This window comes from Lolium rigidum, chromosome 7 (assembly GCF_022539505.1).
Source record: "Lolium rigidum isolate FL_2022 chromosome 7, APGP_CSIRO_Lrig_0.1, whole genome shotgun sequence".
NCBI lineage: Eukaryota > Viridiplantae > Streptophyta > Magnoliopsida > Poales > Poaceae > Lolium > Lolium rigidum.
The window spans coordinates 223,908,794-223,935,040 of NC_061514.1; the positions used below are offsets into that span (position 1 = coordinate 223,908,794).

The 26,247-nt window shown below is 39.9% G+C and overlaps 2 protein-coding genes across 3 annotated transcripts; both read right to left on the bottom strand.

The window, feature by feature from the left end:
• Positions 1 to 3,781: 3,781 nt before the first annotated feature.
• Positions 3,782 to 7,110, bottom strand: LOC124669270 (bidirectional sugar transporter SWEET17-like). Its single transcript, XM_047205913.1, has 6 exons — positions 7,077 to 7,110; positions 6,957 to 6,993; positions 6,625 to 6,838; positions 6,096 to 6,260; positions 4,030 to 4,149; positions 3,782 to 3,952 (listed from the first exon to the last, which is right to left on the bottom strand). The coding sequence occupies exons 1-6, from the start codon at positions 7,108 to 7,110 to the stop codon at positions 3,782 to 3,784; spliced, it is 741 nt and encodes a 246-aa protein (XP_047061869.1).
• A 3,617-nt stretch (positions 7,111 to 10,727) lies between these two features.
• Positions 10,728 to 17,216, bottom strand: LOC124669142 (lysosomal amino acid transporter 1 homolog). Of its 2 annotated transcripts, none has more exons than XM_047205822.1 (14): positions 17,088 to 17,216; positions 15,846 to 16,109; positions 15,678 to 15,720; positions 15,083 to 15,109; positions 14,901 to 14,996; positions 14,266 to 14,453; positions 13,790 to 13,964; positions 13,594 to 13,713; positions 13,373 to 13,465; positions 12,987 to 13,007; positions 12,327 to 12,385; positions 11,925 to 12,015; positions 11,487 to 11,603; positions 10,728 to 11,093 (listed from the first exon to the last, which is right to left on the bottom strand). In XM_047205822.1, exons 2-13 carry the CDS (start codon positions 16,082 to 16,084, stop codon positions 11,526 to 11,528), a joined length of 1,230 nt encoding a protein of 409 aa, XP_047061778.1. In that variant the 5' UTR covers positions 16,085 to 16,109; positions 17,088 to 17,216; the 3' UTR covers positions 10,728 to 11,093; positions 11,487 to 11,525. The 2 variants fall into 2 exon arrangements, with proteins under 2 accessions (XP_047061778.1, XP_047061780.1); XM_047205824.1 differs by lacking the exon at positions 17,088 to 17,216 and adding an exon at positions 16,930 to 17,045.
• Positions 17,217 to 26,247: the final 9,031 nt, after the last annotated feature.

Genomic DNA, 26,247 nt, shown 5'->3' on the forward strand with positions numbered 1-26,247 from the left:
ACAACGTACCTAACGTGACCCCCGTGTGACCGGTTTTTTGCCAAAAGCCGAACATCAAACCGTTTTGTGACCTGGGGTGCGCACGTTTCATAAGTTGTGTGACCGGATAATTCGTTTTGCAACATGTGTTACTTAAGAGCACATGCGAAATAAGTTGTGTGACCCTAGATGCCATTAACTCCATAAGGAGCTACCAGCAGAGGAACATGCGTAAGGAAGCATGCCATGAAGATGGAGGTCGGAGAAGGCCGGTAGAGCCGTCTTGCATAAAGGGGGTTTGGAGAAGAGGCGAATGTGTGAGTGAGAACATGGTTGATCATGGGGAGCAACCCGAACCTCGTATTCCCATCGAGGTTGCCAGAATTCTAAAGCGTAGTTTAAAATAGCGATCTACTTCATTTAGTCGTACTTTTTCGGAGACTATGAAAGACTATAACCAGACTATAACAGGCAATTCCATTTAATGCTTTTTTAAAAATAGAATATTTCAATCATATTTTACCAAAAAAAAAAGGAAAATTATGACTCGAACACGATTCATGATACAATTTATTTAACTGTTCAAGAAAAACAAGTATTTAATTATTCAACTCACAAATTTTATATAATCATATTAAATGTAAATTTAGAAAAAATTGAAAATAAATTGAAAATATAGGAGATTTAGCGGCTAAGTTAGGGGAAAGTTAAAGCGTAGCCTGAGCTACACATCTACTACTTTTTTTTACAAAATTTAAATTCAACATTTAAAGTTTCGAAAAAATCTATAAAAAAACTAAATGTAGCTAATGATGTACTCTACCACTGTGCAAAATTTTAGGATGAAATACGTTATATTAGAGGCTACACAAAAATGACAAATTCTCACAAGTGTTGAAGGTTTCAAAAATATGTATTGTTCACGTTTTCAGATCCATGAATTTGTAAAATTTACACCGCCCAAAATACTGAGTCTTTCGTATTGTTTTTTTTTCACGGTCATAGAGTACATCATTGTCTACCTATAGAAATTGTGTCCCTAATTTTTTAAAACTATAAAATGCCATTTTCAGATTTTTGAAAAAACGAGTTCCATGTAGCCCGAGCTACAAAATGCCACGATCATAAATTAGATGCTAATTGGGGACTAAATAGGGCTATAACCAATTATTAGCGACTTTTTTCTCATTTAACCTATAAATGGTATAGCCGTAGCGGCAGGTCTCCCAAAAGACTATAGCTGAGCTATAGCTAGGGTATAGACAACTATTTAAAACTTTCTTCCAAAGGCACGGTTTATGTGTTCTAAACACAATAGGAAATAAGTGAGAATGAAAAAGAAATCATAGCGAGAGACATAATATTTATCATGGAAAATCCTTCCAACAAAGAGAGGTAAAAATCTCAGGCGCTACGAGACTAGGCCTCAGCCCTCAGCCTACAAGGACTAGTCACACATGATTATATTAACAAGTATAAACAATGTATTGGAAAAGCTCGAAGTGATGAATAACAATTAATCTTACTCTTACAATATCGGCAATCTTGATGGAAACAATAATACAAAGTAGATGAGGGGAGATGGTGATGGTGATGCTGGATGAGGTGGTGGAGTCGATGGGGCCAGCGATAGAGCTTTGGTGGAGATGAGATCTGATTGTGGAATGAGGTTTGCGTGGTGTTCTCTCCCTCAAACTCCTTGGGTGCCTTCACAATAAATACTTGGTTCCACAAGGCGGTGCGAGACCCATATATGTGAGGATGATCGTACAAGTCGTCGTTAAAGCCGTTGTTGGTCGACTTGGAGGCCTTGTTGATTAGCAAGAGGTATTTTCATCATAATGACTAAAGATGCCTGGTTTAAACGACTACAAAGATGAGTATTTTTACCACTCATTAGCCTTCTGATTCCCCTTTATGGAGTGCTCTTTTTAAAATAAAATATGATTTCTTTGATACATGATCATTCCAATGGTGAGATACTTGTTTTCTGGAAGATAGGTGGCTAGGTGACATGCCTCTATCACATCAATATCCCATCCTTTATAACATAGCCAATCAAAAAACAACTTTGGCTTGTTGATGCTATGCCTCAAGTACTATTTAACAAAGGTATTAAACATACTTTGATAGGGAATAGTGGAGAAAGGTGGCTTCTCCAGCTATGGGCTTGATGGATGTTGATCTAACAGATCAACTAGATGTTTTTGTTTGGAAGTTAACAATAGCAGGTTCATTTGCAGTTAAATCTTTGTATGTAGACCATATGAACGATCATACTAGATTTTTCGAAAATACATACCAGAAAGGAATTGGCAAGGTAGTAAAATAATGTTGCTTTTGTGATGAGATGAATCAATTCAACAAAAAAAATCAACATTTCTTTATTTCATGTCCTTTAGCTAAGGTGGTGTGACTCATTGTTCATATGGCTTTCAATATTATTCCACCCACTAACATTATAAATTTGTTGGGAAATTGGTTAGCGGAGGTTGGCAAGAAAAATAAAGCGTAAATCCGAGTGGGTGCACGTGATTTACTTTGAGCCATATGAAACACCAGAAACGACCATATCTTTAATAATGCAAATTTGACTTCTTGTATGCAGGTTATCCCCCTGTTGGCAACTTACTGGATTCGTACGTGGTCCTACATCCAACGAACAAGCGACACGATTTGGTTACTAGGTGTAGACGTGTGGAGACGGTCGCTAGAGGGTTATACGGCTAACTCAGCGGGCGTTTTGATCGTAGAATAACATATTGATGCAAAGTTACTTTTTATTTTCTTCTTTGTTTAGACGATTGATCCATGTATCAAATATGTATGACCCATGCATCAATCGAAACTTGATACTTGATGTTTAATAAACAAATAAAAAATGCACCAATCGATGCAGAGGCTATGGCTAAGTCACCATTTCGGAAAAAAGAAAGTAGTAGTTAGTTAAATATTCTTATGAACGAGTCGATGAAATTATGTTGCTACTTTTCATTTGACAAAAATCCGCCCATGTGGCCGAATCAAGTACTTTTTTTATTGGAACAGGTGATGATGCCCCCGTTTAGCAATTACCGTATCTCATATGGTCTAGTAAAAATGTTTTTGTTGCCACGGTTAGTGACAAACCAAGAAACTTCAAGAAGCCTAATCAAACATGTCTAAGTTGCCATATTTTTGATAAATTTTCATAGAAAATCAAGTGATGTAAGCCATCGTTCGGCTGGGAAGCCCGACGACTGCTCATGTTGTAGGGATGCTGAATCCGCCTATGACCAGAGTAATGATGTCCACAATAAAAAAAAAGTATCTATGCAGCGATGAAGGTTGCCAAGAAAATATGGATGGACCAATAGGTTAAAGTAGGCTATAATCGGATGTTAATTAGAGCAGATACAATGGGGCGCTTGTTTAGGGGCGCTAGGAAATAAATCCTGGCTGTTTTTCTGGTTTCCTTGCAGTTAGCTGGTGATTTTTTTGGCATCGATGCAAAAGGAGGAGTCGGGCCGCTTAGAAATCAGGAACAAAATACTACTTCTAGCGCCTGGTGCTTATGCAACTTCCGGCTTTGACTTTTTTAGCGCCTACACAATCGTCTTGGAATGTACATGCCCTTAGTATGCTAAATTTTAGACGTCATAGGCATAACTTTCCTGGGCTGGGCGGGCCACCACCCAGTTTTGCCCCCACTGAGCTTCAACCCTGTCGATGATATTGCTTATGCATGGTATAACATAGTATGAAAGACAAATTACATCAATTTACACAAACATGAAATTATTATGTGCACTATGCACAAATACTAAACATTGTTGGATATATCGTTCTGGCCATGTCTACTGGGAACGGACGACAGAAGAGACGTTGAAGCAGCTTCGTCGCCGCTTTGAGAGTCGACGACCCTACTGTTCATGTAGATTGCATAGATAACCAGTTGGATGCCGCCCAAGAGGCAGCCTATTCCATTTGGGACCTACAAAGGTAAGGTTTCTCACACGAATTAAAGGAAGTTCAGCACTCAGTTATGCTAAGTAGGATATATATACTTACGCCAAGGAAGATGTCTCTGTCGAGTAGAGCATACGTAGCCCAGACTGCTCCGTTGAGGAAGAGGAAGAAGGACAGGAAGAACGGCATGTACTCCACGCTCCTTGTGGCGATCACCGCTCTCTGTTCAGCCACAATTTGACAATGCACAGATTTTCAGGTTTTTCACTCTAGTCAACGGGCTCAGCAAATTTAACGAAACAGCAAGATAGCTCCAGGAAAAAGACACTAGTAGTATTGTGTACTGCTGCTATTCACGAAAGAAAGTGGGTTTCTGACTTGACAATGAGAATGTACTGATATACATATACAGACAACAATGATTTATATAGTCGGGAGATAGTGACCAGCACGTAGCACAAGCTTAAGCAGAAATTAATACATATGGTAACACACACTATCAAAATTTACTAGTTCCATGATACAACACGGAAGATATTGATCCATCGAAAAGAAGAAAAAAAATGAAATATATCGATCAGCACGAGCTACTGATCAAGTTGTTGTGTCCTATGGGAATATTGGCGTGTTCCGTGCTGAGTCAAACAACTCAAAGCCATATGCATCCTTTGTATAATGCTCTTTTTAAAACTAATAGACGACTTTCATGTCTATCTTTGCACGTTTGATAGCTCTGTTTTTTTAAAACAAAAGTACATGTAGTATGTCGACGGTTGAGGGAGGCATAGATATATTTATTGTGTGTACGGATTGTGGTTGTGCACAATCTTTAACCACACAATGCTTTTGAGTATTTGTAATTATATATACATTTCCATTAATTCACCACTTAGGAATATAATTTGGCAAATAAATCAGCAGAAACACAATATTTCAACCATTAAGGTATTTTTTGTTTGGACACCCAGCCGTAAATTAAATTTGGAAGCAATAGCGTATATTTATACTACTCCCTCCATTTCATAATTCTTGTTGTGGATTCTCATGAGTCTATACATAAAATATGTCTAGATAGGTTCAAATTAGAACAAGAATTGTGGAACGGTGGGAATACTTACAAGCTGTCAAAAAATATCTAGTACCTAAATAAATAGCTCTACGTGCAAATATAAATTCAAAGATCAAATTCGCTATGTATGGTACAAGAATGTATGAGAAATATCTTAGATACTTCGAATTCAAAATATTAGTCCCTTTTACCAGATGGAAGTATATGAGTTCTTATTAATTCATACTAGTATATTATTGATCTTACAACCAAACAAAAAGCTATTAACTAATGCACCAAAATGCACTATGTATCTACTAACTAAATAGACCAACCAAAACAATGTACATCCAAAGCATGATTTTGTGAAGCACACAGAGCGTGCAAGAAAGGGTTATCTAGTGGAAGTGGTAGTTTGACCAAAAGATTGCATATCCCATGAAATCGTTGTGATACATCTATATGATCACACATGATCTGATAGTGCTTTCCCACGTCTAATTAAGATCTGATTGCATATAACAAGTGGTATAATGTTAATAAACAATACTTGTAGTATGTGTTCAGAGTTTACTCTGCATAGTTATATGAAGTACCGCTCATGTCTGATATGTAATTCGCCTTTTTTAGCACTCCAGACTTTTGAGACTTTTTGAACGGCTGTGTGCATCTTAGCTATGCAGAGATCGGGTGTAATTGCTTTTTATGAGTAATAAAGCGCTCATTATCAAAAAAAAGTTTTACTGACTGTCAATACATACTTTCAAAAAAATAAAGCATTAATATTTTTGGTACTGTACAGCTTCAAGAACATATTTATGATCCATGGGAAAATTAAAAAAATCATAAGAGTCTCTCTTATATTAACAGAAAATTTCTTCAACGTCACTACTTAGACATATGGTGGTCTGCTCTTAGCATTCTTGCAAAACGAGTTCACTAAAATATCACTACCAGAACAGTCAGTATTCTTACGATTTCCCGAATCCTATCACAAAACCTGTCTATGTAAGCCACACAAGAAGCAAAATGTTTCTGAAAATACACAACATCACCATATAAAACCTAAACAGAATAAGATATGATAACCAATTTGTCTGTGGGTCTGAGACCACCTTACCACGGCAGTGAGTGGGGACCCGTACATGAACACGCTAAGGCAGGCGCATATCAATCCTATAATCATGATTTTCATGTCAAGCCCATCGATGGCAAATGTCGTCGCTGTGAACACGATTCCAAAAAACCCAATGTCCAAAACTGCGACCAACTTCGCGGTTTTAACCTGCAAAGAGTAACATGATAATTGATCAGAAACTTCTATAATTCTCCACTTCTCAAAGAAGACAACAAGTTCTAAAGGTCGTATGCATCGTTTTGATGCAGAGGCTGGGGCTTCGTTCCCCCTCTCGGAAAAAAAGGCAACAAGTGCGACTCAGATGAGTACTCCTAATTAACATGAAAGAGGCTGCAAAACCAAAAACAGTCGATAAATAGTTTCTTCAGCACCCATTGTCCCATTAATGGGGAAACAAGTAACTTGTTCAAGACGAGCTAGCTAGCTGCCGGCCGTCGACCCCTTGGCGGGTTCCCGTAGTGTCGGGTGTAAATAAGGTTGTGTTTGTTGATCACGTCCGTGCTGGGCTCACCCTTGTAGCATGGTCGGCGGCGTAGATGAGGAAGAGCACGACGTATATGGTCTGCATAACGGCCCCGAACCCGTTGACGGTGGCGACGAGGAGGCCGTCCGGCTTGGTGACGCCGTAGTAGAGCCATAGCAGCGTGTTGAGGAGCGTGAGCACGTACGGCGCCGGCTCGAACTCCTCCGTCGACTTGCTCTTCACTATCCTCCAGAACGTAGTGCTGCCCGTGCATATAACCCAGCCATCAGCCGTGCGTGATGCATCCATGCATGTAAGAAACAACTAAAACAAAATAAATGCTTCTGTAAATGCACGCATGATCGATGCTAAGCTCTTACATGGGAGAAACGAAGACCAGAACCGAGATGATGTTTCCTGCAACAGGCAAAAGAAACTGGATGGTGAAAGCGAGTGAGGGAAAGAGAGATAGGCGATTCATGCATGTGTATACAGAATACCTATGATGCCGATGATGAACAGAACGGTGTCCATGGCGCAAAGAGTAATAGAGCGGCCTGCTTGGAGGGGAGGGAAGACGAAGAAGTACGTTCTCAAACTAAAAAGGACGATCGAGTCAGCTACTCAGCTACCTACCTGGCGAGCAGTGCCTTCTACTTAATGAGGAGATCAAAAGCAGAGGACGTGCCTGGGCTGTTCTATGAGAGAGACAGACGGTTACGAATTAAAGCTGGGCCAGCGCGGCCTCGTGTAACACAAGAATAAAAACACATGTATAGAACGCCACCGGCCTTGCAGATCCAGTTGACTAAAAGCCAGAGATCGATGTGCTTATTTATCTGTTGTTTTCTTGCATATATATAGTGATTTATATCTCTTTGTAGTTGTCATCATGAATCTAGATTTGCTTGCTTTATCTTTGCCAACTGTACTTGCGGTCCTTAATTAGTTCCTATTTTTCTTAGGGAGCTCCTCGGTTTTTCCCTGACCGGGAAACCTTCCGCTAGTTATTTATTTCACAGTACCCATTTGTGTACTAAGCAAACTAGCAGAAACATGGAAACATAAGCAATCATGATAAATATATCAAGAATGGTGCAAATCATCGCATGCTTTCTCTCCCTATCACGTTTCACCACTGGAATATCACTTTTTTTTTGTTGCAAATCTGCCTCTCTACTCACAACAATTGACAAAAATGACCCCTCCAATGCGTATTGACAAAAACCTGGCAACAAACACGACACATGTTAATCCCAGCCAAATGAGGTTGCTGAAAGAAATAACCGCACGCTTCCTAATTTAGTTTTAAAAAAACAAACTTGATTAATGCACTGGCCTGTTGGGCACAACGGGTCTTTCCATAGCATGGTGGGGAGACTATATTGTGTGTTGTGTCCTGAAGAAAAGGCTAACATTTTCTTACTTACATACTTGGGTTGCTTGGAGAAATTCAATGTGCCAATTCTTGTAAAAGTTAGGTTGTGAACAGAGCCATGGATTGCGTACTTGTAGCCTATGTTTTACATCGTAGTGAGTAATGGTGAAAGTCGAGGTACCCGCCATGCATGTCACGACAATCACGTAGTCTAATGATGAAAAATTATTTGAAAATATCTTTCATATGCAAGATGACCCTATATTATCTAAAAAAATTTATAAAGAGCATTTTATTGCTTAAAAGGTTTAAGTATTGCACCTGATCTCTGGATAGCGATGCATACAGCCGCTCAAATCCAAAAAAAAAAAAGCATCAATCGAAAAAAATATAAAAAACAAAATACAAGTATTCATCAAAAATGGCAGAGGCGCCTAAGGAGACCGAGGGCCAATCCGTAAATTGCACTACCATCTATTTTGGATAAAAATATCCCTCGCCGTGTTCTCCAACAATGTAGACAACTCTATATCGCGATGCTCCACACACTCTAGAGGCAACCATGAAAGCGGTGTAACTGTGCATCGATAACCTACACACGAGGAAACAATTCTTATCATTAAAAACCTTGATATTTCTACATAGATATAGCGATCAAATAACGCAAGTGCTCTCACCTTGATAAGTAGTTTAAATCTATGATCCACATCACTTAGCCCCCAAATATATTCACAATGCTGCTTGGTGGGTATGTCTCGACGACTCACCATATCGATCTAGCAAATTTGCATTCGAAGAATAAGTATTTAATAGTCTCATGCTGATAGCAAAAGACACACTTTCTACATCCATGCCAATTACATTTCGCAAGGTTGTCCTTAGTTAAGATTATACCTCGATGAATATACCACACAAATAAATTATTTTTTAGCAGGACCTTCATCTTCCATATATTTTGTTATTATCCACCAGCACTCTGGTTGGATTAACGCTTTGCACATGGAATCCACTGAGAATTTAGCATTCTCCTGCAAATTCCACCGTAACGCGTCTGTCTCATGTGTCAAATGGACCAAAGTCAAAATGCTAGGACTAGCGAGATCTCTTTTGAACGCCATATTTCGTGGCGAAGTTTCCACCACCTTGGCGAGCGGACCGCTTGTGTGACGTACAATATTTTACAAAGCTGGATACTATTCTCGAAGTGTGGCGTTACCTAGCCATTTATCCTACTAGAACCTTATTTCCAAGCCATCCTTTATAGATGACGAACCATGTGATAAGAAGAATTTCTTCATCACTGTTAGGCCAACCTAAAAGTGTGAGTCACCTGGTTTTCAATAAACCTGAGACAAAGCACATGAGCCTAAGTACTTTTTCCTAAGGAGAGCTTGCCACACCCCATGTTTGGAAACATGCTTAAAAAGTCATTTAAGTGTGAGTCACCTGGTTTTCAATGTCTCAGAGACAACGCACATGAGACTAAGTACTTTTTCCAAAGGAGAGTTTGCCACACCCCTTGTTTGGCAACAAGCTTAAAAAGTCATTTACCTAGAAGGGCTCTATTCTTGACCTCGATGTTATGAATACCAAGTCCTCCTTGATCTTTAGGATGGCACACTATATTCAATTTAGCATGTCAATATTTTTTTCTACTCGCTATCTCATTACCAAAAGAATAAGAATCTAGATCAGAAATACTTAAGATAATAAGATTATCTTATCAAACATTGTGTATGTGGTCATGTTCGTTTCTATTCTCTATTCCAAGAATCATTTCTTGGGTAGAAAGACACGTGAACTTGATATTGTAGCCAATAGGAAGCCACCCATGTGAAGTGGGGCTTGTAGAAAAAATCAACATATTTTGCAAAATCGTATTTCTAGCCTTTTGAAAAAGAAATTACATGTAGATGTAGGTAATGGATGCAAGTAGGTGTGTACTGAAATGGAAACATAGAAATGCTTGTTTGTGAATTGTACTCTCTTCGATTTATATTACTTGACTCTAGTATGGATGCATTTAGAACTAAAATATGTCTAGGCCATATATTATAGTTAATTAATATGCACCGAAGGAAGTATAAAAACGATGAAAATGCGTAGATTTGTCGGCTAAGTTCTAAAGAAAATGTAGCTTAATGTAATTTTATGTAACTTACTTCCTGCAGAATCGTGGGTGTTAGTGCACCCCAACCCAACTCGCATTGAAGTTTTCCCTTTTGCTTTCGTGCCAAGTCCAGGAGCCTTTCGGTCTAGAAAATTCCCTCTATAATCCCTCTATCCTAAATTATAAGGCATATAAATTTTAGTTAAAAATCAACATCTTCTAAATTTAACAAGGTTTATACATAAAAATATAAACATCTACAATATGAAATCAATACATATTAATAGATTCACCATAAAATATATTTTCTCCATGTGTCAATTTAATATGTAGATGTTGATACTGTATTTTTTCTTAAATATTTAGTCAAAGCTGGTACGGCTTAACTTTAACTAAACTTTACACCTAATAATTTTGAGACGCGGCAACGGCTAAACAAAATGAAATGTTCGTGACGCTAGCACGTACTGATCAGTTGGTCAGTCGGCCAGTACTCCCATGCCGACGTCACTAACCATATGACGCATTGCATTGATATTCAATTTTCATCCATTTGACGGATCAAAATACAACGCTTTTATTCTGAATGTACATGACCAGTAGCCAGAACAACAGGGAAAATCCCTCACACATATAGCATACTACGATGAGCATTTCAATCCAAACCGAATTGAACACATCTATATTCAGAGTCAGGAAGAGCCCAGAGAAAGTTACCAAGACAAGAACCAATTACGCACGTTCAAAGCTTAGCATCCGATGATAACGACCACAGGTTGTACACGCCCACTTCAAAACATAGATACCACAGAAAACAAAAACAAATCACCGTATGATATACAGATATAGTATGACGCAAGTACGCGACCCTGCTGGTATTCTACCAGCGACGAGGCTCATGTGGCGCCGCTGCTCATTCACCGCCAACCAAACATTTGAACTGAGTTCCGCACGGGATATGGCTCTTGCACAAGCCAGCCTTCCAATCAACATGCACGATCATTTCCAACGACGCAGGAAGCTTCAGGTCTGAAAGTACAGAAATATTAACATAAACATTCAGCAGGCAATGTTTTATCTCCTGTTTGTAGAAGATATAAAGAAACCGATACCAGCACATGTCCAAACCAAGAACTCAGTTAAGTTAGACAGGAATCCCCAGTAAGGTGTTTCAAATACCTAAGAGAATCTAACAACTAGGTGACAGATTTTCTAAGGTGTTTCAAGTACTAAGAGAATCTAACAAATAGGTGACATATTTTCTCATACAGGGACGAGGCATTCAGAGGGCAGAACTGAACTTGTAGGATGTCCTTAGTTCGCAGGGTTTGTTATCTTACCACATAAAACAGGCGCTGCAAGATGATGGATAACCATTCAAAAAATAATGAACAAAAACAAGAAAAGAGCAACAAAACCCACCTTTCGTTGGAGAAGAAAATTTGAACTCTGTTGTATTCATTAGGCTTTATCCACATTGTCAATTTCATCACACTTACTTTGCTTCCGATAATGGAAATAAAGGAACTGAAGAATAATCTGTAAAAGATGGTTAAGGATTCTTCCAATGTTACAACTGATTGAAACTAAATTCTGATATGGTTAGCCTTGCCACTGAGCTAGCACTCAGTTCTCAAGTAACATATGAACCTAACAGAAAGCACCCTCGACTATATAGTTAAGCTTATTCGAGATGCTGGATAGAAAGGGATTTGGAAAAATGTTTCTAACAACAAAGCCACCTGAAAATAAAATCAGTTCAAACCTCTCTTCTGACCCCATGGTCTAAACAAAAACCACTATTTTGAGTTGTAAAGTAGAATATTATTAAAAGTGGGAACTAATGAGCCTCAAGGATACTAAAGAATCGAGTAAAACACATCCTCCAGCATCCACAAGCCACGGGAGATTTGGTCTCAATCTTTCCCAGTCCATACTATTAACAAGTATACTGCATTGAAAAAGAAGCGACATGAGAACCGTAAAAGCAGCCAACTAAAGCTGGTTTCAATATTTAATAAAGAATATAAAATGGCGCCCTTGTATCAGTTGTGGAATGTTAATGAGAAATTGGCATGGGATGCACCTGCTTGGCACTGAACATTGTATTGCAATCCGAGAAAGTCCAACTTTCGAGATTACACAGTTATACTAAAATACTTAAGAGCCCCGAAGATAACTTTTTTACTAAACAATACTTTTACAAATGTATCTAAAGTAACTTGAATGCTAGTAAACAGATGAAGTTCGGTTAATGGTTACCTCCCTACATATGTCGTATTTCCCACTAAAGCAAAGGTAAACATAAGTGGATTGAGTCCCTGAATAAAATTACAGGCCAAGTAAGTTAGCTAGCATCGGATAATGACCCAAAATAACAACAATCCATGCATTTAATGCAATAATGTGATACAACAAACATGTGAATACAATTGACTTCCTATATAAAGGAAATGCTTTTGTGTAGTGAAAAAATTGACATAGTATGAAAATAGGACACGATGCTTTAAAATGTTTTTGATTGATGAAAAAATGGATAGGAGTTCTAACTTTTATCATAAGAGGTACAACAAAACTGTGCAGTGGAAACACCATATATATGTACTAACAGAAGGCCTAAACTAAACACCAATACTAACACAACCTTTTCCTGCAGAATTAAGTTTGACTTGCCACTTCTGCACCATAATAACAAGTAATATATCCCAATCAACAACTAAGGCACTCTTTTTACCCAACTGTATCCATGTGTATTGCATGCAAACGCTTTTGTGACTATTGACATGTAGATGTTGCCGGCTACTGACTCCTCTTGGGACCAAGTTGCCCATTCATCTATCTTCTCAAATAATTCAAAAAATGTTGACAAAACTATGAAAATGCTTCCTGCTGTAAAAGAAGACCGGAGAAAGATAAACTTGCCTCGGCATGGCCTCTTTGCATCTGCAGAGTGGTAGAGAGATGTTAGATATACCAAAAATATGATGTATTTTGCACTATAGTGCTGTAAAGAGTTTCTTGAGGTTAACAAGGATCATATTATTCAGCATTATCAGATAAGCATTTACAGTAGAAACTAGCAGAGTAGGAACAGCAGTAAGCCAGTAACTGGAAGAAGAGTAGGAAAAGCAGTAAAAATCTTATGGGTGTTTCTTTTTCTGCCCTGCATCTTAAGAACACCACTTCTAGCTTCCAAAAATCATGACAAATTCCATTAAATGATATTTGTACTATACCCAGCACCAAAATTTAGTATCGGAGGTGTTTTTGGTAGCACAAGGTAAGAAAAAAAATCCATTTGTTCTTACATTTAAGTAAATCTGGGGAAGACGACCGCCCATATAGATTACTGCCATCGCCCAACCAAGAAAGCTTCCAATTTCACTTCCACTTTCGCCATCCTATGGTGGAGAAGAAACTAATTAGATCACTACGCAAGAAGAAACATAGTCTATTCTTGTTCATGCAAATTGCATAGCAAACCGATGCCCTGGCGAAGATATAAAAATTGAAAGCAACTACAGCTTACCGCTAATGCTAAAAGCTTTCTTCCAACAGGTATGATAATTTCATTGGGAGCATCCCTGTGTGCGGATCCAACCAAGATATGCAATACACACATACCCAAGAGAACAGAAACCCATGGTACCTGAATTCAATCAATAAATGCTTTTGTAGTCCCAACCTCAGTATACAAAGTAGCAACGGGGTTAAGGGTAACATACCACTGAGAGGGAATTTTTTGTTATAGCAGCTGGTGCAGACTGTGCTGGAGCAAACTCACCAACTAAAGATTCATCTTGGCCGTTCATTTGTGGAGACGCTCTTGTTGCCTGGCGATTATTGCCCAACCATGTACCTGCAATAGGCACTGGGCTACTTGATAGAGATCTTGCTGACCTGTAAAGTCAAACAGTGAGTTAGGTGCTCCTGAACTTCTATGCGATTGCAACAGTGCTGTCAGCAGGTAAGAATAAAACTACAACATCCAGAAGTAATTGTCAAGAGTGCACTCCAATTTGCAGTATCAGTCCATTTAAATAAAGCCAATTCACAATATTTAATGCTTTATCCGAACCAAGGACAAATATATGCTTTAAGGAATTAAAAAAAAATAGATCAACTTTAAGGAATTAAATTTTTTTAGACCAACTTTAAGGAATGAAATATGTGGAAACAATAACAAGCTCAAGAACATTACACATAGTAGTAGTCTGAGCTGGGGCTGTTTGAACCATGACGTTGCCATAATACTTCTGTGTTCAGCTGGATTGGTGAGCTTGGAACAGGAATTGTCACACCTGACTGAATGTTGTTTTTGTATGCATCATCCCTGTGCCCCAAAAGCTTTTGACGCAACGAAGCATCCCCACGCTGATGCTTCTGAGGCTGAAAACGTACATTATTGTCCCAACAGAAGTAAGAGAATACTTTAGGAAGATGGTAGGAGTTAAAGGTGAAAAAAATTAAGTGTATCTTGCTTGTGGTCAGTGGTCAAACCATGACTTATGATAAATAGTATCATAACACTACGCACATTGTATGAAGAATACCAAACTACTTAGCAAAGAATATAGCAATATACTTCTTAAGTTCATGAATCCAGAACAAGTATTTTTAGTATATACAGTGTTAGTTTACCAAGTGTTCAACATTGAATGAATGAATACTATACTTGGCAAAGAAGTGAACAATATAGTTCATAAGTTCATGAATCTGGAGCAAGTAATATTCGTAGACAGTGTTTGCTTACAAGTGTTCACATTGTTAGCTATGATCGTGCAAAAAAACTTCATGCAAACATGATTACAATCTGCAATGTTTTCAAGCAATCACCTTGATAATTGTCCCGGTTTTCTTTACTTTAAGACGGTAGATGTGGCTATAGTATATTGTCTGTCCAGTGAGAATCATAGTTGTGATGGTATATAGCTGCATTGCAAAAAACTAAGTTGTCAGATGACAGAAACTGCTGAAATGGATTGAAACAGCAAAAGTCCAGGAAATGATGTTCTTACCAATGCCATGTAAAACTGTGTCGGCAACTGCATTACAAACAGAACGGAAAATGTTAGATTTGAAACATATAGAATAAAAGGTGCTGACTTAGTCCCATGCGTACATCTTATGTCACACTTGATCATGATGAAGTTATATGCAAAAATTTAAGTGTAATATATTGGTTAAGAATATTCAGATTTATCTGCACCAGATGTAGATCATTACATAACTTATCTAGATCTATCTGGAATTCTCCCTTTTTGAAATACTATGTCGGAAACAACATATAAATGTCCATGTTCAATTATTTTCCACCTGCAGATAATTTTTGTGAATTTGATCCCACATAATTATACTAGTTTTCGCTGGTGAGGAAAGAATGCAGGCTGGAAGAAAAGATTTGGTTGCTTTTCCTGGTCACAAATAACACGTCCTCACACTGTCCAGATAATATCAGCCAGAAAATTCGCTAAATCAGAAAGAAAACTACTAGTGTCCTAGCATACGAACATGCCTAACTGAGTAACCGGTGCATGTGCCTCGCAAAAGTATGTTGCCTAAGATTAGGTTCAAGAATTTGAGTTAAATAAAAAGAGAGGGTTGGAATCTTACAGTAGCAGGCTCCAGGAAGCAGCCGGCAAGGTTAAACAAATCCCTGCATGATTGCAGAAGAAACATAGCAGAACGTTAGTTAGAGCATTGCGCGATATGCACCTGTAAGTACAATAACTGTGATACGCATCAACTTAAAAGGGAGGTGGGAAATATGAGACAACGTACCCAACTATCCAAGTCATTAGAAAAGCGATGGAAAGCCCTTCTGTTGACTTCTGTTTGTAGTTTGTTATGATCTGCGGCACCTCAGCGACGCCCCAGCTGAGGACACTAGCCAGTCCAAGACCCAGGGCAACACCATCCTTGGTGCTGCACAGGCAGTACTTGAGGTAGGTCCGAGCCCATTCCGCACAATGCCCGGACGAGGGGCAGCTCGGAGGCGGCGTTCCTCTGAATATACCCATTTGAATATGCGTGTGTGCTCCAGACCTGGGGATCAAATTACAGAGAACATGAACAGTGTAAAAAGGTTGCGTTTCGAATAGTGACACATGTGAAGATTATTTCCCCTTTTTTTTTCTTGAATGGACTATGGCAAAATTGAATAGCTATCTGGGTTTTTCAGCTAAAACATTGGTGGGTGTGAGGGTGAGTTAGGAATAATAAACAGGATCAACACAGAATATACCAGCTAGACGAAAAGTGTATGAAAAGATTACTCGAGAGAAAAAAGGAACAGGGTGTATGAAAAGATAGGGGAGAAGAGAGATGCAGATTGTTGTGCGAAAGAAAGAACGCAACATTACTGTACAGACCTGACTCGATTTCCTTTTTTTAATACTACAAAATTGGACAGAGTTTTGAAACTCGTATTGATAAGGACTGAATATGCAAGTGGCCGACATTCTCTCTTCTCATACGAACCACCTACTAAAGTAGCCGCGTAACACGGAACACAATCGACCTCTCCTGGTGTCCCCGTTATTTCGTTTTCCACCCCTCAGTTCATCTGTTGTTCCCTTCCCTTGCGCTGCACAAAAACACGATACGGATCCATCGGCACGGATTCCAGCCACCGCGCGCGTTGAGTGAAGACCTACCTAAATCGGCGAAGGACGAGTGAAGAGCTACTACCTAAATCGAGACACCGTTACAGCTCGCGTCTCGTATTTGAATCGAGTGCCTAGCGAATCCCGTCTTTCTAATCTTGCAGGCTAAAGGCGCAACGAGCCACCCCCAAGAAGAACAATCCCTCAAAAGGTGAATCTAAAAAGCAATCCCTGAATCAAAAGAAACCTTTAAAACAAACCTTAAAAGAAAGGATCGAGCGGCGATGGGTTAAATCGATGGCAATGGACGCGCCGCCACGAGCTGGAACCCGGCAATGTGGGACGTTCACGAGGCGGCGGGGCAGGGGAAGAAACAAAAGCGCAGCGGGAGGTGGGAAGGAGGGAAGGGAGTTCGTACCGGAGTTGGTCTTGTGGAAGTGTTGGAGAGAGGAAGGTGGGCGGAGGTCCGGGGAGGGGAGGATTGGAATCGAAACCGAGAGAGTCCGGTCGCGATTTTATCGGCCTGGGACCTCGCCGCCGCCGCTACTTGTTAGCTGTGGTGTGGGTGGCGAGACCAGGTTGCCTGTTTTGGCGGCTCCCTCCAGTCGGCCACGTGGCACCGCTCGCTCCGGCTCGTGTGCCGCTGCTCGTGGTACCCTGGACGTGGACGGGGAGGAAATAGCACATAACACCAGTTTTTGGTGAATCTTTTGCATAGAACCACATGTTGCAGTTTGTTTTGCACAGAACACCATATTTCCTTATAATCTTTGCAAGAAACACATAAAACATAATTAGCCTATTTGACACATCAATTAGAGGAGTGGTCTGGTTCGATCAATCTGGTTCGACCAGTATATTCTTCTACTAACCAACGTAGGCTAGGATGAGGCAATGATCGAGGCGACCGAGACGGCGTGGGTCACGCCTGCGTCTAGGCTCCGACGGCGGCTGGTTTTACCGCCGATCGGGCCGGTGCTCACGCCGGTGGTGGGTCCCCCAGGCTTGGGGTCGCGTTTTGATCCCATCGGCGAGGTTTCCGACGACGAAGACGAGATCTCGGTGGCCGAGGAAGTTGCGCGGCGCGGGCTCGACGATGTGCCGCATGTGCTGCCTCTCCGCAACATCGACGACCAGGGCGACGGCGAGCATGTTGATGAATTCTGGTCCAAGATTGGGTACCCTCATCGCGGCATCCGAGGTCATGGGAGACGAAGACGGCGGCCGCCACTTCGGGTGGGCAGCGAGCCCGGTCCTCGTCTCCGACTAGGACGGTGAAGCCGGCGGGGAGGAAGACCGGCGTCATCTTCACCGCCGGTTTTCCGCCTGCCCAAGCCGCCGATGAAGATGAAGGCCTAGAAAGGCCCCCTCCCTCCCAGGCGGATCACGCCGCCGGCCGTGTTCGCGGACTTTGTTGACGTTGCAAGAGTTGTATCGGCAGCACGTACGGCGGTGGATGGTCTTGGGATGCAGAGGCATGCGATCTCGGTGACGGCTGAAGCATCCACGGCGCCGGTGTCGAGGACATCGATCCGACGATCTTTCGGCCGCGGTTTGATTTGCCAGAGGCGATCGAGGCTCTCCGTCGCCCTCCTCGTCCTCGACTTCGCCACGATCTGCGCAGCGGCACTCCTTTGCGCAGTTTGTCGCCGGGGTCTCCACGCTCGTATCAACAGTGCGGCGGATGCCTCGAAATCATTCTTCTTCTTTCCCATGGTGGTGCGGCGGTGGTGGTGGGAGTGGAGGTGTGGGCGATGGCAGGAACGATGCCGATCGACTTTTAAGGCTGGCTGCTCGCGGGAAACGATGCCATTGAAGGCGGCGCAGAAGCCCAGCTGCCGCCCGCCAGTGCGCGCGTAGAAGAGCCAACCGCAACAATGATGGCGAAGGCTGCGGCGCAGACGTGGAAGCGCTGACCGCGGAAGCGATAGCCGCGGTAGCGATGACCTCGATACAGGCTCGCTACCAGGCGGGTCTAGTGGAGAAGCGAGCGGTCACTTGGGGCGTCCGCCGCGACGCATTCCAGGCGCAAATATGCGGCAGGTTTGTGTCGCTGCGGACGCCCTGGTCACTTTGCGTCGCACCGCTGGAGGGGTACCAGACGCATTTTCGGCATGCGCGGATGCAAAAGGTCGCTCGGCGTCCCTTTGCATCGCCCGTTGGAGATGCCCTTACTACTACTGGGCCCAATCATCTAATTACTGTGTCAACCAAGACTAATCAAGTATTATGTGTTTTTTGCAAAGATTACCAAGAAATCTGGTGTTCTGCGCAAAACAAACTGCAACCTGTGGTTTTGTGCAAAAGATTCGCCAACATATGGTGTTATGTGCTATTTCCTCTGGACGGGCGGGCGGGGTGTACCTGGACGGGAGAGCCCGTGACTCGTCAGCCGTACGTACGCCCGCGCCTATTTTTTGGTTTCGTGACCGGTACGTCCACAGCTATGAACCGTAGAATAACATCTGTACGCTGTTTCTCGAAAATTAGTTATACTACTGTTGTATATGTTTCATTTTCTTTCCGATAATGGGCGCTTTATTACTTTTACAAGTGTTTCATATTTCTTGGTGTATGCATTTAGTTATAAGTTAACATATTTTAAATTTGACCAATATTGTTTTTTTTATGGAAGCATTGCTTCGGCCTCTGCATCAATAGATGCACACAGTCATATCTTTTATTAAAAAAAGGTTCAACAAAGTATACTTATTACAATCAAATGGAAGCTAAAACTGTAACCATAATCAGCCAAACAAAAATGAAAAGCAAACGAAATCAATCCATCTTCAATCTTTAATTCTTTTAATGTGTCGTCATCCAGTAGCCTGGAAATAGCAGTCTCGTGCGACCGTCAAAATTCGGTTGCATCCAATAGCCATATTATCTTGCTGGTCCTCCGGGAGAAGGTATGCCCAAAGCTGTATCCAATGCACTGCACGAAGAATAACCTGCAAAAAATTGGTTCCCTTCTGTTTATTAAACATAATGTTATTTCTACTTGTCCACATAGACCAACAAATCGCAGAAATACCAATACGAATATGCTCTTTATCTTTCTTATTCACCCCATTCAACCAATTACCAAACATATTAGTGATGTTAGATGGAGGAGGAATGTTATAAGCAGAAAATACCATTCTCCAAATTAATTTTGCAAACGGATAAGAAAGAAACAAGTGATCAATTATCATAGAAGCAACATTTTTTACAACTTGTCCACTTTCTCTTTATTAGATTATCCTTAGTAAGCAACACCTTATTACTAAGAAATCACATAAAAAATTTATCTTAAGGGGTATTTTGATCTTCCAAAGATATTTTCTCAGAAATCTAGTATGACCGTTCATAAGATCAAAGTATATAGATTTAACTGAAAATAAACCCGAGTATGTTAGCTTCCAAACAAACTTGTCATTTTCATGAGTCAGTCGTACCGACATTAGGCGCTCACGTAAGTGTAACCACAAATTCCACTTATGTTCATTAAGGTATCTCCTAAAACCAATATTAATAGGAGATTGACTCAAAAACGTAGATACCAACACATTTTTTCGTTGGACGATATTATAAAGAGACGGATATTGTTGAGCTAACGACACCTCGCCCATCCAGACATCTTCCCAAAACCTAACCATCAATCCATTTCCTATTTTAAATATGCCCCGCTTGAAGAAATTATTTTTAACCCGCATTAATCTCTTCCAAAAAGGAGAATCAGTAGGTTTCTCCTCCACTTGAGCCAAAGTCTTATTTTTAATATACTTGTTATGCATCAATTGTTGCCATACTCCTTCGGATAATAATTTAAAAATCTATTTGCTTAGCAAACATTTATTTTTCAATTCAAGAACTTCAATACCTGGACCCCCTTGATCATTTGGTCTACAAATTATATTCCAACGAGTCAATCTATATTTCTTTTTGTGTTTATCAGATTGCTAAAAAAGCGAGATCGATAAAAATCAGGTCTCTTCCTCGCTCCTTTAGGAATCTAAACATGGGTAGGCTAGTAAGAACGAAGATGATAAGGATAAGACGATCACCATAAGATAACATTTTACCCCGCCAACATTGAAGTATTTTTTTGTTAAAGATTAACTTACCAGTTTTTTTGGATGAAGAGGAGTCGACGAATGGTACTGCAACTTTTTTTGAAATACTATGGACGGTAAGTTCGAAACACTGCAGCAAAGCACCGCTGTCCAAATATAAAAGAGGTGTATGAAGTTGTAGTGCGACGACACCCAGCATATATAAGGTGATCTTGAGCTAATCAATAAAAAAGGCTAGTATTAGTATTTTCTCCCACAAAAGAGATGACCAATAATAGAGTCTTTTGTGAATTCAATTCAGATGAAGGCAGTAGTATGTTGATCTAACATTTTTTCATTACAAAGTACTGCAGAAGGTACAGTTGGCAAACTGTCCAACATATTTAAGGGAAGTAATGCGAAAGCACTGCAGCATAGCATTGTAGACCTAGATAAAAGAAGCGCAATGAGCTGCAGCCTGGAAACACGTTGCCATGTTGGGTGATTATGAGTTTTTTTTTCGAGAACTCGCAGGAGATCTGCGAATCTTTATATTACGATAGAAGAAGCGAGGTGCAAAGCACCAGGGAATACAGATAGGGGTTTTAGGCCCCAAACCACCATACGACACACACACCTAGGCGATCACTCTCCCGGGGTACTACCTCTATCTCTGCAAACTAACCACTCATGCCATTCACTCTAGACGCGGTCACTCAAAACAGAAGCAAGGCAGGCCTTGCCCTCGAAGACACGCAGGTTTAGTTCCATCCAAATTGAGCGGATGAGCGATTGTGAGTCAATCAATGAAAGAAGCTACTAAAAATTTCTCTGAATAAAAGATGCAAAGAATAATGGAGTATATTTTGATTCATTGTAGAAGAAGGCAGTAGTCTCTCTCCCTAATAAAAGATGCGAAGAATGATGGGTACTGATTTTAAAGTATGTAGTAGTATTTGCTGGATAAAACAGACGAACAAATAATCTAGCAATTTGTGCTCGAAGAAGTTTCCATATAAAAGAGGTGATAAATAATGCAGTATCTTTTCAAAGTTGACTATTATATTTTTGCTTGATAAAAGAGGATTTTAAATAGCCAGTAATATTTTCCAGGATAAAAGAGACGATGGACGTTAAAAGAGGATTTTAAAGTAAGTAGGCATTAGTATTTTTATTGGATAAAAGAGGTGACGAACGCTCCCCAGAAGAAATCAGTAGTATCATTTCAGAATAAAAGAGTCGATGAATCTCGCTATTTTTTGCCGGAGCAGGGTATGCAGTAATATTTTTACCGAATAAAAGAGATGATGCACATTAATAGAGGACTTTAAAGTAGGCAGAAGTATTTTTGCTGGATAAAAGAGGCGACAAATGGTCCATAAGAAAATGGTAGTATATTTCTCGAATAAAAGAGTCGACGAATCTAGCAACTTTTTCGTCAGAGTAGGCAATAATATTTTTGCAGGAGTAGTAAGTAATATTTTTGCTGGATAAAAGAGATGAGATACGATATAGCATTTTTTCCAAAAGGAGTGCAAAAGATAAGGTTGTTGCAGGATAAAAGAGGTTTTCTGAAGTATTGCAAAAGATTAGGTTGAAAAACTTTATAACATTTTACACCAAAATATTACCGAAACAACATAGTTATGATGGATGATACTATAGCAGTAAGTGTTCACCTGTGATGAAACTACATTACCAGACACAATAGCGGGCACTATTCATTTGTGATATGAATAGTGACCAAGGACCCCTCTACAGCCTTTATATACAATATATGTATAAGAAACCTAGCAATCATAGATGATCTTAAAAATAGTGTGTTTGGGCTCGTTGAATACAAATAGTATCACTTATTTGTAATATTTATTTTACTTCTTTATAACTCATTTTATCGATAAAAGATGTTAACGAGTATATTATGTATTTCATTTAGCAAAAACACAATATTTTTATTGTACGGTTTTGGCATTTATGACGGCAAAACCTCAACCATATTTTACGCGAAAATGATGCCATATTTCTTTCAAAACACAACCTTAATTTTTTTAAACTGGAATCCCTATAAAATATTTAAAATAAATAATAATGACTTCAAGGTTTATTTTGTGCTAGTTAGATGAAATGTAGGTATATGTATTGTTTATGCCTCTTTTAGTATCCTTAAATATCTTGGCAGATGTCTCTAGAGTGCATAATTTAGTAAATATTTAGTAGAGGTTTTAGATTCGAAAAACCACTTTTGAACCTGGAAGCATATGCTCCGGGTAACCAAAAAAACATTTAAAAATGTTTAAAAAAACTGAAAAAATATCTGGCATGTAAATGTCGATATTATATGTATGCACGCCAAGTTTCAAGCAAAATTGATATTTTTGTGTCCTATGTGAAAAAGATAAAGAAATGTCTTGTGAAATGCTTTTTTTAAGCACCAAAATTTATCTTTTCTGCACACAGGACACAAAAGATATTGGTTTTCCGCGAAACGACTTTATGAGCAAATATGATATCGAGATGTACATGTTAATCTTTTGTTCAATTTTTTAAAAATATTTTGAACTATGTTTAAAAGTCATTTAAAAAAACCAGAAGCATATGCTCTAGCGTGCAAAAATGCCTCGACCAGATTTTAGATGGTCCTATTTTAATTTAAGTATGAGATATTGTCCTTGGATGATTGTCATTACTCGTTTTCGCCTATTTCTTCTTCATGGACAGTACTAGTATACATGTACGTGCAACGCACGTCTCAAAATATCACCAATACATTTGAAACTCATGGGAGTCAAATTAAAAATAAACTTTCAATAAAGTAAAATGTTAATGTACCCGTTTTGTTTTAATGTTGCTCAGGTTATATTTACAAAACTGAGACACAATTGTGATCATGTTAGAGCAGGGATACAATAATATTGTTTCATCTGTGTGGCGTTCTGTACTCACTCGATTGTCACCAATGTTATCAAATGTATTGCAAAACCTAGATGCAACTCTAAAAATAGATTGTATAATAATCGATTAAATGTATCCTCATACTTGACAATTCAGATATGGCATAAAAGAAGTCAGCTGTGTAATTTCAGTAGGACTCCCAAAGCACTGCCGATTATTGAACAAAATGACAAGAACGGCTAAATCTGTTCAAGAGTAGTTAGGTCTACTTCAAGACTTGCAACAGTAGCCAAACTTTCAGTTTAAGTCAGCATGTGGTATTCTCAAAAAGAAACCATCCTTACATGGTATTTAAATTAAATGAGTTAGAGAAGCAGAAGTAATAAAATACCTCATTTGGCGATTTCAGGAAAGGAAAGGAGAGGTAAATTTGCGACCCTTGTTAAGTCGGCGCTAACCCAGGTAACTCATGAGTGCCAAAAAATATTTCATCCGAGCAAGACTTACAATAGCTCGCAAAACAAGAAGGCCTGAAGAGAGATCAAATAACCTAGGTAAAAATTATTCCCATTCTGTTTGGCATTCCGATTGGTACACCACACTGGTACTACAACTTCCGTTGAGATAATCTAATAATGTACTCCTAGTTCCTATCTTTAGTGTATAATAATATTAAACAACATCAGAATTCAGAAGCATTCTTCCATTCACATAAATTATCAAGAATGTATAATTAGCAAGATTCCACCAAAGATGAGGATATAAGGCGGAGAACATAATCTGGTACTTCCAAAATGTAACGGTAATCATCAAAAAAATAAGAATAATTTTCACCGTGTGAGCGAACTATCTGACAATCTAACAAAATCATATTAGTTCCATTATGTGTGTAATTGTAGACCCTGCAAAGAAACCAGTAAACTACATGTACAGTGCAACCTCTGCCGTGTCTTTATTCAGAGAGCTGGCTCCAGCTTGGTCGGTGGTATTCTCATACAAAACAACCTGCAGGGCAATCAAATTCATAAGGTAACTGACGAAACCACAAAATGAGAATTTCTTTGAGCTTACACAAATTAAACACACCATGGGCACCGGGGTTAAAATGTCAACTTTTTTCAACACATAGGAAAAGAACAGAGAGCTAATAAGCCATAATCCAAACATCATGTGTAGATTAAGCTTCATGCCTTCCAAGCTTATACGTCCAACCTGGTACAGAGCAATCAATTAAGAACAGAATCCACGAAACACAACTTTTGAATGGGAATCAAAATTGAAAACATGTACAGTACAATGATCTGATACTCTTATGGTGCCGAAGACAAATGCTGAACTCTCCTGCCATTCATACTCGCCCAGAAATCCTTTAGGCTTTTAGCTAGTGTGGTGATAGTGTTGGTACAGTGTAAGCACAAGGATGAACGGAACTGGGTAAGATGACTTCCACCGGGATGCCCTCTATTTTACCTTTATCTTTGTGACGGCCTCAGGCCTCTAATCCCATCGGCAACAGAAGTGAAACTCGAGAGAACGCCCCAGTCGGGAAAGGCAGGCGGAGCGGGGCAGCGCGAAGATTGATACCGGCACCCACACTCTGCGTGGTGGCGAGGAGGTTGGGCGGCGTGACCGCGAGCAATGTCGCCTCTGGACATGGCGGCATGGACAGTCATGGACGGCTCTTGTTCGCTGGAGGAGGTGTGGAAGCGATCTCCCTCAATCGAGGTGATATCGAAGATCTGGATCAAGCCGCACGCTGCGTCCGGCATGCGAAGGTCAAGGAACAGGAATTTGTGCCCAGGTGTTGGGGTAAATTGCGCCCTGATTTCGCAAGATCGGAAGGAAGGTCCCATGATTTCAGGGTGGGGAGAACAAACAATCGTGAGCCGTGTGATCTACGCGGATGTACGGTGTAGATTCAATTTTCCTACAAAGTTTGTGCCTTTATAAGTAGTAGAGATAGAGATGGAGACAACAGGGGCGAGCTGGGGCCATGGCCCTCCCCATGCTGTAATTTTTTCTAAAACCACCCTTGACATTAGGTGAAATTATGTAGAGTTTAGCACCAAATTCATACTCCAAGTTGAATTGAATTCCCCCTTGTAACCAATTCCTGGCTCCGTCCCGGCCATGTCCTAGGGTTCAACATTCAGCTGGCATAAGTCGTATTCATACCTAGGATAATTTTTGTTGACATCAACTTGCTATAGAGATGGTGTGATTTGATTGTTTGCTACACCCAAGTATAAATATATAGTACCCGCAAAACATAAGTCAAAAGATAAAATTCTCACATGGAGAAAACACAATTAGTAAACCAAACCCATGCTCGGGAAGGTGTGGGACGCGTGAGGTGGGCTAACAAATCCACATGTCCTATCCTTGATGGTGGCGACCCTAGAGCAATGATTCAATAGTATTAGATCTATATCGAGAAAAGGTTATAGTTTTTGAAACAAATAGCGTGCATCAGTTATATAGCTCGGCGCTTACGAACTTCACCTATTTTTCTTGTCTTGCTATGCTATGACATGCACTCCGCAAATGATTGGTTTGTGCACTCGGTAAACTTGCGATGCGTATTCAGAAATTAAATTTGTTTGCAACCTTGGTTTGTTTTTGTTTGATCTGTAGTCTGCATAAGTTTGGTTT